The sequence below is a fragment of the Loxodonta africana genome, chromosome 25 (genome assembly GCF_030014295.1).
Source record: "Loxodonta africana isolate mLoxAfr1 chromosome 25, mLoxAfr1.hap2, whole genome shotgun sequence".
Taxonomy (NCBI): Eukaryota; Metazoa; Chordata; class Mammalia; order Proboscidea; family Elephantidae; genus Loxodonta; species Loxodonta africana.
The window spans coordinates 59,041,360-59,054,351 of NC_087366.1; the positions used below are offsets into that span (position 1 = coordinate 59,041,360).

At 54.4% G+C, this 12,992-nt stretch overlaps 1 protein-coding gene across 8 annotated transcripts in view; it reads left to right on the forward strand.

Moving 5' to 3' along the window:
- The window catches only part of GPATCH2 (G-patch domain containing 2), a 200,365-nt gene that overhangs the window by 15,557 nt on the left and 171,816 nt on the right, over nt 1–12,992 (forward strand). For all 8 annotated transcript variants that reach the window (XM_010599412.3, XM_023538697.2, XM_023538698.2 and 5 more), the window contains 3 exons: nt 9,211–9,272; nt 12,173–12,355; nt 12,822–12,901. In XM_010599412.3, the coding sequence (XP_010597714.1) occupies nt 9,211–9,272; nt 12,173–12,355; nt 12,822–12,901 (325 nt within the window). The remainder of the gene's footprint in view (nt 1–9,210; nt 9,273–12,172; nt 12,356–12,821; nt 12,902–12,992) is intronic.

A 12,992-nucleotide genomic window follows, 5' to 3' on the forward strand; every position in this document is an offset into this window, starting at 1 on the left:
CTTAGTTTTTCTTTACTGTCCTTTTTTTTTTTTTTTTAAAGTGAGTCAGTTTACAGAATTGTACACGTTAATAGAAAAAGTATTTTAATTAAAAAGAATCACCTGGGGTGATTTCCTGATCTGTTAAAATTAAGAATCACAGTAAGAAGAAAGTACATGAGAATTTTTAAAGGGCATCCTTCAGTTTTCTTTACAGAGCAAACCTCTTAGTGTGTTGCTTGCTGTCATGGTGCATTTAACTAACTAGATTATCATGTAAGTAATGCTTCTATTAACACTAAGGGCGACAGTTTGTTCACATCAGTCAAATAGTTGCTGTTTGTTTTAATTTTTATGTTAGATTTGACTGTCATACTCTACAACTTCCGTGGAAGTGTTCTTTTTGTGCCTTCCTCTTTGTATTGTTCACAGTCATTTTGTGTTCAGTGACCGTTAAGTTTGATGTAGTGGATAGTCACTGTACACTTTTTTCTTCCTTGCCAAGGAAGTAATGTCTCTTCCAGAATGTTTGCAAATCTGGTTATGAAAAGTAATTTCGTCTCCAGGCCCTTCTGCTTCATGTGCTGAAGAAAGGCTTAGCCTGCTCTCGATGGGACTTTGCCTGTTGCAGTGAGCAGTGGTGTTCCGGCTCGAGCCGAGTGGCGAGGCGGGATGGGACTTTGCCTGTTGCAGTGAGCAGTGGTGTTCCGGCTCGAGCCGAGTGGCGAGGCGGGATGGGACTTTGCCTGTTGCAGTGAGCAGTGGTGTTCCGGCTCGAGCCGAGTGGCGAGGCGGGATGGGACTTTGCCTGTTGCAGTGAGCAGTGGTGTTCCGGCTCGAGCCGAGTGGCGAGGCGGGATGGGACTTTGCCTGTTGCAGTGAGCAGTGGTGTTCCGGCTCGAGCCGAGTGGCGAGGCGGGATGGGACTTTGCCTGTTGCAGTGAGCAGTGGTGTTCCGGCTCGAGCCGAGTGGCGAGGCGGGATGGGACTTTGCCTGTTGCAGTGAGCAGTGGTGTTCCGGCTCGAGCCGAGTGGCGAGGCGGGATGGGACTTTGCCTGTTGCAGTGAGCAGTGGTGTTCCGGCTCGAGCCGAGTGGCGAGGCGGGATGGGACTTTGCCTGTTGCAGTGAGCAGTGGTGTTCCGGCTCGAGCCGAGTGGCGAGGCGGGATGGGACTTTGCCTGTTGCAGTGAGCAGTGGTGTTCCGGCTCGAGCCGAGTGGCGAGGCGGGATGGGACTTTGCCTGTTGCAGTGAGCAGTGGTGTTCCGGCTCGAGCCGAGTGGCGAGGCGGGATGGGACTTTGCCTGTTGCAGTGAGCAGTGGTGTTCCGGCTCGAGCCGAGTGGCGAGGCGGGATGGGACTTTGCCTGTTGCAGTGAACAGTGGTGTTCCGGCTCGAGCCGAATGGCGAGGCGGGATGGGACTTTGCCTGTTGCAGTGAGCAGTGGTGTTCCGGCTCGAGCCGAGTGGCGAGGCGGGATGGGACTTTGCCTGTTGCAGTGAGCAGTGGTGTTCCGGCTCGAGCCGAGTGGCGAGGCGGGATGGGACTTTGCCTGTTGTAGTGAGCAGTGGTGTTCCGGCTCGAGCCGAGTGGCGAGGAGGGATGGGACTTTGCCTGTTGCAGTGAGCAGTGGTGTTCCGGCTCGAGCCGAGTGGCGAGGCGGGATGGGACTTTGCCTGTTGCAGTGAGCAGTGGTGTTCCGGCTCGAGCCGAGTGGCGAGGCGGGATGGGACTTTGCCTGTTGTAGTGAGCAGTGGTGTTCCGGCTCGAGCCGAGTGGCGAGGCGGGATGGGACTTTGCCTGTTGTAGTGAGCAGTGGTGTCCCGGCTCGAGCCGAGTGGCGAGGCGGGATGGGACTTTGCCTGTTGCAGTGAGCAGTGGTGTTCCGGCTCGAGCCGAGTGGCGAGGCGGGATGGGACTTTGCCTGTTGCAGTGAGCAGTGGTGTTCCGGCTCGAGCCGAGTGGCGAGGCGGGATGGGACTTTGCCTGTTGCAGTGAGCAGTGGTGTTCCGGCTCGAGCCGAGTGGCGAGGCGGGATGGGACTTTGCCTGTTGCAGTGAGCAGTGGTGTTCCGGCTCGAGCCGAATGGCGAGGCGGGATGGGACTTTGCCTGTTGTAGTGAGCAGTGGTGTTCCGGCTCGAGCCGAGTGGCGAGGCGGGATGGGACTTTGCCTGTTGCAGTGAGCAGTGGTGTTCCGGCTCGAGCCGAGTGGCGAGGCGGGATGGGACTTTGCCTGTTGTAGTGAGCAGTGGTGTTCCGGCTCGAGCCGAGTGGCGAGGCGGGATGGGACTTTGCCTGTTGTAGTGAGCAGTGGTGTCCCGGCTCGAGCCGAGTGGCGAGGCGGGATGGGACTTTGCCTGTTGCAGTGAGCAGTGGTGTTCCGGCTCGAGCCGAGTGGCGAGGCGGGATGGGACTTTGCCTGTTGTAGTGAGCAGTGGTGTTCCGGCTCGAGCCGAGTGGTGAGGCGGGATGGGACTTTGCCTGTTGCAGTGAGCAGTGGTGTTCCGGCTCGAGCCGAGTGGCGAGGCGGGATGGGACTTTGCCTGTTGTAGTGAGCAGTGGTGTTCCGGCTCGAGCCGAGTGGCGAGGCGGGATGGGACTTTGCCTGTTGTAGTGAGCAGTGGTGTCCCGGCTCGAGCCGAGTGGCGAGGCGGGATGGGACTTTGCCTGTTGTAGTGAGCAGTGGTGTCCCGGCTCGAGCCGAGTGGCGAGGCGGGATGGGACTTTGCCTGTTGCAGTGAGCAGTGGTGTTCCGGCTCGAGCCGAATGGCGAGGCGGGATGGGACTTTGCCTGTTGTAGTGAGCAGTGGTGTTCCGGCTCGAGCCGAATGGCGAGGCGGGATGGGACTTTGCCTGTTGTAGTGAGCAGTGGTGTTCCGGCTCGAGCCGAGTGGCGAGGCGGGATGGGACTTTGCCTGTTGTAGTGAGCAGTGGTGTCCCGGCTCGAGCCGAGTGGCGAGGCGGGATGGGACTTTGCCTGTTGCAGTGAGCAGTGGTGTTCCGGCTCGAGCCGAGTGGCGAGGCGGGATGGGACTTTGCCTGTTGCAGTGAGCAGTGGTGTTCCGGCTCGAGCCGAGTGGCGAGGCGGGATGGGACTTTGCCTGTTGCAGTGAGCAGTGGTGTTCCGGCTCGAGCCGAATGGCGAGGCGGGATGGGACTTTGCCTGTTGCAGTGAGCAGTGGTGTTCCGGCTCGAGCCGAATGGCGAGGCGGGATGGGACTTTGCCTGTTGTAGTGAGCAGTGGTGTTCCGGCTCGAGCCGAGTGGCGAGGCGGGATGGGACTTTGCCTGTTGCAGTGAGCAGTGGTGTTCCGGCTCGAGCCGAATGGCGAGGCGGGATGGGACTTTGCCTGTTGTAGTGAGCAGTGGTGTTCCGGCTCGAGCCGAGTGGCGAGGCGGGATGGGACTTTGCCTGTTGTAGTGAGCAGTGGTGTCCCGGCTCGAGCCGAGTGGCGAGGCGGGATGGGACTTTGCCTGTTGCAGTGAGCAGTGGTGTTCCGGCTCGAGCCGAGTGGCGAGGCGGGATGGGACTTTGCCTGTTGTAGTGAGCAGTGGTGTTCCGGCTCGAGCCGAGTGGTGAGGCGGGATGGGACTTTGCCTGTTGCAGTGAGCAGTGGTGTTCCGGCTCGAGCCGAGTGGCGAGGCGGGATGGGACTTTGCCTGTTGCAGTGAGCAGTGGTGTTCCGGCTCGAGCCGAGTGGCGAGGCGGGATGGGACTTTGCCTGTTGCAGTGAGCAGTGGTGTTCCGGCTCGAGCCGAGTGGCGAGGCGGGATGGGACTTTGCCTGTTGCAGTGAGCAGTGGTGTTCCGGCTCGAGCCGAGTGGCGAGGCGGGATGGGACTTTGCCTGTTGCAGTGAGCAGTGGTGTTCCGGCTCGAGCCGAGTGGCGAGGCGGGATGGGACTTTGCCTGTTGCAGTGAGCAGTGGTGTTCCGGCTCGAGCCGAATGGCGAGGCGGGATGGGACTTTGCCTGTTGCAGTGAGCAGTGGTGTTCCGGCTCGAGCCGAGTGGCGAGGCGGGATGGGACTTTGCCTGTTGTAGTGAGCAGTGGTGTTCCGGCTCGAGCCGAGTGGCGAGGCGGGATGGGACTTTTCCTGTTGCAGTGAGCAGTGGTGTTCCGGCTCGAGCCGAGTGGCGAGGCGGGATGGGACTTTGCCTGTTGCAGTGAGCAGTGGTGTTCCGGTTCGAGCCGAGTGGCGAGGCGGGATGGGACTTTGCCTGTTGCAGTGAGCAGTGGTGTTCCGGCTCGAGCCGAGTGGCGAGGCGGGATGGGACTTTGCCTGTTGCAGTGAGCAGTGGTGTTCCGGCTCGAGCCGAGTGGCGAGGCGGGATGGGACTTTGCCTGTTGCAGTGAGCAGTGGTGTTCCGTCTCGAGCCGAGTGGCGAGGCGGGATGGGACTTTGCCTGTTGCAGTGAGCAGTGGTGTTCCGGCTCGAGCCGAGTGGCGAGGCGGGATGGGACTTTGCCTGTTGCAGTGAGCAGTGGTGTTCCGGCTCGAGCCGAGTGGCGAGGCGGGATGGGACTTTGCCTGTTGCAGTGAGCAGTGGTGTTGGGGCTCGAGCCGAGTGGCGAGGCGGGATGGGACTTTGCCTGTTGCAGTGAGCAGTGGTGTTCCGGCTCGAGCCGAGTGGCGAGGCGGGATGGGACTTTGCCTGTTGCAGTGAGCAGTGGTGTTCCGGCTCGAGCCGAGTGGCGAGGCGGGATGGGACTTTGCCTGTTGCAGTGAGCAGTGGTGTTCCGGCTCGAGCCGAGTGGCGAGGCGGGATGGGACTTTGCCTGTTGCAGTGAGCAGTGGTGTTCCGGCTCGAGCCGAGTGGCGAGGCGGGATGGGACTTTGCCTGTTGCAGTGAGCAGTGGTGTTCCGGCTCGAGCCGAGTGGCGAGGCGGGATGGGACTTTGCCTGTTGCAGTGAGCAGTGGTGTTCCGGCTCGAGCCGAGTGGCGAGGCGGGATGGGACTTTGCCTGTTGCAGTGAGCAGTGGTGTTCCGGCTCGAGCCGAGTGGCGAGGCGGGATGGGACTTTGCCTGTTGCAGTGAGCAGTGGTGTTCCGGCTCGAGCCGAGTGGCGAGGCGGGATGGGACTTTGCCTGTTGCAGTGAGCAGTGGTGTTCCGGCTCGAGCCGAATGGCGAGGCGGGATGGGACTTTGCCTGTTGTAGTGAGCAGTGGTGTTCCGGCTCGAGCCGAGTGGCGAGGCGGGATGGGACTTTGCCTGTTGTAGTGAGCAGTGGTGTTCCGGCTCGAGCCGAGTGGCGAGGCGGGATGGGACTTTGCCTGTTGTAGTGAGCAGTGGTGTTCCGGCTCGAGCCGAGTGGCGAGGCGGGATGGGACTTTGCCTGTTGCAGTGAGCAGTGGTGTTCCGGCTCGAGCCGAGTGGCGAGGCGGGATGGGACTTTGCCTGTTGCAGTGAGCAGTGGTGTTCCGGCTCGAGCCGAATGCCGAGGCGGGATGGGACTTTGCCTGTTGTAGTGAGCAGTGGTGTTCCGGCTCGAGCCGAGTGGCGAGGCGGGATGGGACTTTGCCTGTTGTAGTGAGCAGTGGTGTCCCGGCTCGAGCCGAGTGGCGAGGCGGGATGGGACTTTGCCTGTTGCAGTGAGCAGTGGTGTTCCGGCTCGAGCCGAGTGGCGAGGCGGGATGGGACTTTGCCTGTTGCAGTGAGCAGTGGTGTTCCGGCTCGAGCCGAGTGGCGAGGCGGGATGGGACTTTGCCTGTTGCAGTGAGCAGTGGTGTTCCGGCTCGAGCCGAATGGCGAGGCGGGATGGGACTTTGCCTGTTGCAGTGAGCAGTGGTGTTCCGGCTCGAGCCGAATGGCGAGGCGGGATGGGACTTTGCCTGTTGTAGTGAGCAGTGGTGTTCCGGCTCGAGCCGAGTGGCGAGGCGGGATGGGACTTTGCCTGTTGCAGTGAGCAGTGGTGTCCCGGCTCGAGCCGAATGGCGAGGCGGGATGGGACTTTGCCTGTTGTAGTGAGCAGTGGTGTTCCGGCTCGAGCCGAGTGGCGAGGCGGGATGGGACTTTGCCTGTTGCAGTGAGCAGTGGTGTTCCGGCTCGAGCCGAGTGGCGAGGCGGGATGGGACTTTGCCTGTTGCAGTGAGCAGTGGTGTTCCGGCTCGAGCCGAGTGGCGAGGCGGGATGGGACTTTGCCTGTTGCAGTGAGCAGTGGTGTTCCGGCTCGAGCCGAGTGGCGAGGCGGGATGGGACTTTGCCTGTTGTAGTGAGCAGTGGTGTTCCGGCTCGAGCCGAGTGGCGAGGCGGGATGGGACTTTGCCTGTTGCAGTGAGCAGTGGTGTTCCGGCTCGAGCCGAGTGGCGAGGCGGGATGGGACTTTGCCTGTTGCAGTGAGCAGTGGTGTTCCGGCTCGAGCCGAGTGGCGAGGCGGGATGGGACTTTGCCTGTTGTAGTGAGCAGTGGTGTTCCGGCTCGAGCCGAGTGGCGAGGCGGGATGGGACTTTGCCTGTTGTAGTGAGCAGTGGTGTTCCGGCTCGAGCCGAGTGGCGAGGCGGGATGGGACTTTGCCTGTTGCAGTGAGCAGTGGTGTTCCGGCTCGAGCCGAGTGGCGAGGCGGGATGGGACTTTGCCTGTTGCAGTGAGCAGTGGTGTTCCGGCTCGAGCCGAGTGGCGAGGCGGGATGGGACTTTGCCTGTTGCAGTGAGCAGTGGTGTTCCGGCTCGAGCCGAGTGGCGAGGCGGGATGGGACTTTGCCTGTTGCAGTGAGCAGTGGTGTTGGGGCTCGAGCCGAGTGGCGAGGCGGGATGGGACTTTGCCTGTTGCAGTGAGCAGTGGTGTTCCGGCTCGAGCCGAGTGGCGAGGCGGGATGGGACTTTGCCTGTTGCAGTGAGCAGTGGTGTTCCGGCTCGAGCCGAGTGGCGAGGCGGGATGGGACTTTGCCTGTTGTAGTGAGCAGTGGTGTTCCGGCTCGAGCCGAGTGGCGAGGCGGGATGGGACTTTGCCTGTTGCAGTGAGCAGTGGTGTTCCGGCTCGAGCCGAGTGGCGAGGCGGGATGGGACTTTGCCTGTTGCAGTGAGCAGTGGTGTTCCGGCTCGAGCCGAGTGGCGAGGCGGGATGGGACTTTGCCTGTTGCAGTGAGCAGTGGTGTTCCGGCTCGAGCCGAGTGGCGAGGCGGGATGGGACTTTGCCTGTTGCAGTGAGCAGTGGTGTTCCGGCTCGAGCCGAGTGGCGAGGCGGGATGGGACTCTGCCTGTTGCAGTGAGCAGTGGTGTTCCGGCTCGAGCCGAGTGGCGAGGCGGGATGGGACTCTGCCTGTTGCAGTGAGCAGTGGTGTTCCGGCTCGAGCCGAGTGGCGAGGCGGGATGGGACTCTGCCTGTTGCAGTGAGCAGTGGTGTTCCGGCTCGAGCCGAGTGGCGAGGCGGGATGGGACTCTGCCTGTTGCAGTGAGCAGTGGTGTTCCGGCTCGAGCCGAGTGGCGAGGCGGGATGGGACTCTGCCTGTTGCAGTGAGCAGTGGTGTTCCGGCTCGAGCCGAGTGGCGAGGCGGGATGGGACTTTGCCTGTTGCAGTGAGCAGTGGTGTTCAGGCTCGAGCCGAGTGGCGAGGCGAGATGGGACTTTGCCTGTTGCAGTGAGCAGTGGTGTTCCGGCTCGAGCCGAGTGGCGAGGCGGGATGGGACTTTGCCTGTTGCAGTGAGCAGTGGTGTTCCGGCTCGAGCCGAGTGGCGAGGCGGGATGGGACTTTGCCTGTTGCAGTGAGCAGTGGTGTTCCGGCTCGAGCCGAGTGGCGAGGCGGGATGGGACTTTGCCTGTTGCAGTGAGCAGTGGTGTTCCGGCTCTAGCCGAATGGCGAGGCGGGATGGGACTTTGCCTGTTGCAGTGAGCAGTGGTGTTCCGGCTCTAGCCGAATGGCGAGGCGGGATGGGACTTTGCCTGTTGCAGTGAGCAGTGGTGTTCCGGCTCGAGCCGAATGGCGAGGCGGGATGGGACTTTGCCTGTTGCAGTGAGCAGTGGTGTTCCGGCTCGAGCCGAGTGGCGAGGCGGGATGGGACTTTGCCTGTTGCAGTGAGCAGTGGTGTTCCGGCTCGAGCCGAATGGCGAGGCGGGATGGGACTTTGCCTGTTGCAGTGAGCAGTGGTGTTCCGGCTCGAGCCGAGTGGCGAGGCGGGATGGGACTTTGCCTGTTGCAGTGAGCAGTGGTGTTCCGGCTGGAGCCGAGTGGCGAGGCGGGATGGGACTTTGCCTGTTGTAGTGAGCAGTGGTGTTCCGGCTCGAGCCGAGTGGCGAGGCGGGATGGGACTTTGCCTGTTGCAGTGAGCAGTGGTGTTCCGGCTCGAGCCGAGTGGCGAGGCGGGATGGGACTTTGCCTGTTGCAGTGAGCAGTGGTGTTCCGGCTCGAGCCGAATGGCGAGGCGGGATGGGACTTTGCCTGTTGCAGTGAGCAGAGGTGTTCCAGCTCGAGCCGAGTGGCGAGGCGGGATGGGACTTTGCCTGTTGCAGTGAGCAGTGGTGTCCGGCTCGAGCCGAATGGCGAGGCGGGATGGGACTTTGCCTGTTGCAGTGAGCAGTGGTGTTCCGGCTCGAGCCGAATGGCGAGGCGGGATGCGACTTTGCCTGTTGCAGTGAGCAGTGGTGTTCCGGCTCGAGCCGAGTGGCGAGGCGGGATGGGACTTTGCCTGTTGCAGTGAGCAGTGGTGTCCGGCTCGAGCCGAGTGGCGAGGCGGGATGGGACTTTGCCTGTTGCAGTGAGCAGTGGTGTTCCGGCTCGAGCCGAATGGCGAGGCGGGATGGGACTTTGCCTGTTGCAGTGAGCAGTGGTGTCCGGCTCGAGCCGAATGGCGAGGCGGGATGGGACTTTGCCTGTTGCAGTGAGCAGTGGTGTTCCGGCTCGAGCCGAATGGCGAGGCGGGATGGGACTTTGCCTGTTGCAGTGAGCAGTGGTGTCCGGCTCGAGCCGAATGGCGAGGCGGGAGAGGAGCAGAGAGCGTTTGGCGAAAGCGGAGAATCATCTACTGCGTCAGTGGCGTCAGCAGCTTGTGGCGGCTGCATCTGGCTCACTGTCAGGGCCCCGTTAGATTCCTGTGGTTTTTATGTGCCAAAAATAATATCCTCTCTAGTTAAGGGAACCAAGGTATTTGCAGTTTGATTTAAAAAAAAAAAATCAACTTATTTTCTTTCAGATATTTGTCAGGCTTAAGTTCTGCCTCTGAGTTGCCATGTCTCTTTAAAGTTTTACGACTGGGAGATCAATTGTTCTTTTGATATGTTTCTTTCTTTCCTTCTTACAGCGATTCCAGCAGTCTCAGCAGCACTGATGCTGGTCTGTTTACCAATGATGAAGGAAGACAAGGTACTGCCATGCTGTGTTTTCTCTCCCTGGAAAACGTCTTCATTTTTATGTTTATTCCCAGCTATTCCTTGAGTCGGTGACTGCACACACTATGTAACGGACAGGGCTTTGGTGTTGTAGCTGGTCTTTTACACGCTATGGAAGGTGTCCTGTCTTCATGCCCTAAAGTAATTAAACCCTTTGATTGTCTCCCACCACAAGTGTGTGGAGCCCATGATATTAAGGTGGGATTATCTTCCTTGAGAAAGCTTTACATACCTCCGTCTTTTCAATTTGGTCCCTTTTAGCAAGTGCGAAAGACACAGGTTCTCGTTCTCTACCTGATTCCAGATGTATTGAAAACTGTTTAAGCATTAATAAAGGGGGATTTGCAAGTCATTTGTCACCTTTATTCAGCCGTGACATTTATTCATTCTACCCAGTTTTCAAGTAATTAGATGATTTTCATGAATTCGGTATCATAATCTATTAAAGAGAAATGTCTCACAACTTGGATCTGTTCAGTCTTTGAAATTTTCTGAAGCTTTTCACACTTACCTGGCAGCATTTTGAAACTACCTGTTCTGGAGCCTTGGTGGTGCAGTGGTTAAGAGCTATGGCTGCTAACCAAAAGGTCAGCAGTTCAAATCCACCAGCTGCTCCTTGGAAACCATATGAAGTAGTTCTGCTCTGTTCTGTAGGATGTCTATGAGTTGAAATCGACTCAATGGCAGTGAGTTTTTGTTCTGGAAGAAAATATGAAAACCTTAAGGATGCATACATACCAATACCACAAGTATTACCCTCCTTTCCTGAGTATACGCAAGAGAAAGGCAGTAAGTTCTAAGGGAAAAACAAAACATGCTTATTATATTATGAATAAATATTTTATTGGTGTAAGAAAAAAAGGAAAAAAAGTGTACCTGGCTCATATTTTTTCTTGCTCTCTTTATCCCCCTTGACAGTACCAGAAAAGTAAATTAAGTGACATTTTTTTTTGTTTACTTATAAGCTATTTGTCCCAGATAAATAGGTACATAAATGTTTTAAAGGCTATAGACTTTTTAAAGTTAAGTAAACTTTACTTAAAATATGTTAGAGCTTCGGTGCTGAGAGTGAGTCTGACTACCCTGATAATATACCTAAATGATCGCTTAAATATAGATGTCTACCCAAGGTTGTGTTTATGAGAGTGTTGAATTTGGTTATGAAATGAGATGAAAACATTGTGTAAAAAAATAACTTTTTGACGGGCCTGTGAAAGGCATTGAGTGGCGTAGAATAATACGCTAGTTTTTGTTGTGAGCTTGTTGTATTTCACATTGCTTCCTGCTTTTCTTGAATTTCATTTACTTAATTTCTTATTTAATTGTTAAAACAGCCCTATGAGATTCCTTGTTTTTTAAATGAGGAAAGTAAGTTCTCCAGTATTACAAAACACTAGGATTTTGATTGGTCTGTCTGACTTTAGAGTCCAGGTTCTTAATCACTATTTGATCTTCCTACTAACAAATAAAATAGCCTCCTTGTATTAGAATAGCATTGTCTCCATAGGAATTGTGATCTTGGGTAGTCAATTTCAAGTGACAATCTCTGTTATCTTGTGCTTAAACTTGCTTTTTGAAATTTTAATACAGCTTTCAGTAAAGGTATTGATATTTAAGTTCTGGAAGCTTATTCTTTTTTTTTTTTTAATTAATTTGTATTAGTCCTCAATTGAAACAAGCTGGCGACTTTGGTTTTCCAAATGTTTTAAGATTTTCACTCCCTTTTAATTTGGAATACTGCTGTTTCGCATAAAGTCATTTTTAATGGAAGCTTAAAGTTTTTTTTTTTTAATTTGCCTTTTAAAATATTTGCAGTAGGACGTATTGGAAATGAAAAATGTCTCAAAACGGGAAAAGTTTATGGCAGTTGTGATGGCCCTCTGAGGAACCAGAATGTGCAGTGGTTTTTAAGAATCATGGAGAAGACTTCATGTATAGCCTGCCATGTTTCAGAATGCTGCTTATTTCTTATCCCTAAAAGTCATCTGCCTTCTTCTGTAGTTTTGTCTCCTAATATACCTCTTTAATATAAAAAACCAAAAAAACGTTAATTCATTCCATGGACACGTTTCAGACTGAATTTTAAGTTCATCATTACTTCGTGGTTATACTCACAGATGTTCCCAGAAGTTAAACGTGCTGGATAATGTGGCGTTTTCAAAATAACTGGCTTGTGGTCGTCCAGCACGGTTTCTTTACGAACTCTCTTACACTGTCACTTTTCATTTGGAATCAACTTTTTCAAAACTATTTCTTAATGAACTTAATCAGATTAATTTCATTTAGTCACATCTGTTCATTGATTGTTTCCCCTTTTCCACTCCATACAAATCATGAGATTAAGCTAATTATGTACCGTTATCAGCTGCAGAGAACAGTTCCACAGTTTTATACCTTTTAATGCCCGGCAGGAGGTTAAGCCTTGTATTTTCTTAATGTGGAAAGGGTCGCCACTTAAATAAATTTCCCTACGGTTATTACTGTTTTTCACATTTAAAAACTGGCTCTAAAACTTTACATTTTGTTTGTTGATGGCAGTGGTTGTCTTATTGTTTAAAAGCATCTCTGAAGTGAAGCTGGTGTAGAGTATAAGTTTTCTTCATAGGTCGTATATCGGGTTTCAGGATAAAGTACAGTATCCCTCCCTGGTTCAGTTTGAATTTCAGATAAACCACAAGTAATTTGTAGCACAAGTGTGTTCCATTTACTATTTGGAAATACAGTAAAAATTTACTACAGGTGTTTGGGATATGTTTATATTAACAATGTTTCACGTTTATCTGAAATTCAAATGTCCTGACATCCTTTGTTACGATTTGCTAAATATGACAGGTGTAATTGTGTAACCTTTGGGATCTTGCTGTGTTTGTCCAGGTGACGACGAGCAGAGCGACTGGTTCTATGAGAAGGAGTCCGGCGGGGCCTGTGGTGTCACTGGGGTCACACCCTGGTGGGAGAAGGAGGGTCCCACTGAGCTGGACGACAATGTACCAGATCCCGTCTTTGAAAGTATCTTAACTGGTTCTTTCCCCCTCATGTCGCATCGGGGCAGAAGAGGTCAGTAGCACCGCCTGACTGGCGGATACAATGTTCTCGTGGTAAACCCAGGAAAGAGGAGAGGCTAAAATGGAAACAAGCAGTCGAAATACAGGATGCCAAACATCAACGTGTCGGCCATTGATTCAGCCACCGCGTTTCTCATGCTTTCACATTATTAGCAAAATCAACTTGTTTTCTTCCTGGGCCCATTGCAAAAACCTTGAAGTGGTAGCTAGGTGAATTGGGAGAAAAGAAAGGTCCTAGATGATACCCTAGTGCTTGAACGATGGATAGTTAGAGCTGACTGCTTTAGAACCCGAGTAGGCATTGCTTCATATCTGTTGAGTGTGCATTTTGCATTTTTTCTCCTAATATTCACAGTGTGTTTCCATCCGCCCACACTTACTTTTAATTCTGTATCGATAAGGTCTTCTATGCTCCAGTGACCATAGAGTCGCCTCAGTTCAGTACTTTGATTTTTCAGGTTTCCAAGCTCGACTCAGTCGCCTTCAGGGGATGCCTTCCAAGAATATGAAAAAATCCGGAGGGACGCCAACTTCAATGGTAGGCATGCTTTCTTATTTAATTGTCATGTTCGGAAATGTTTCCATTTCTGTGGAATAAAAAGCCACATCCTCATCTATTATTCATATTC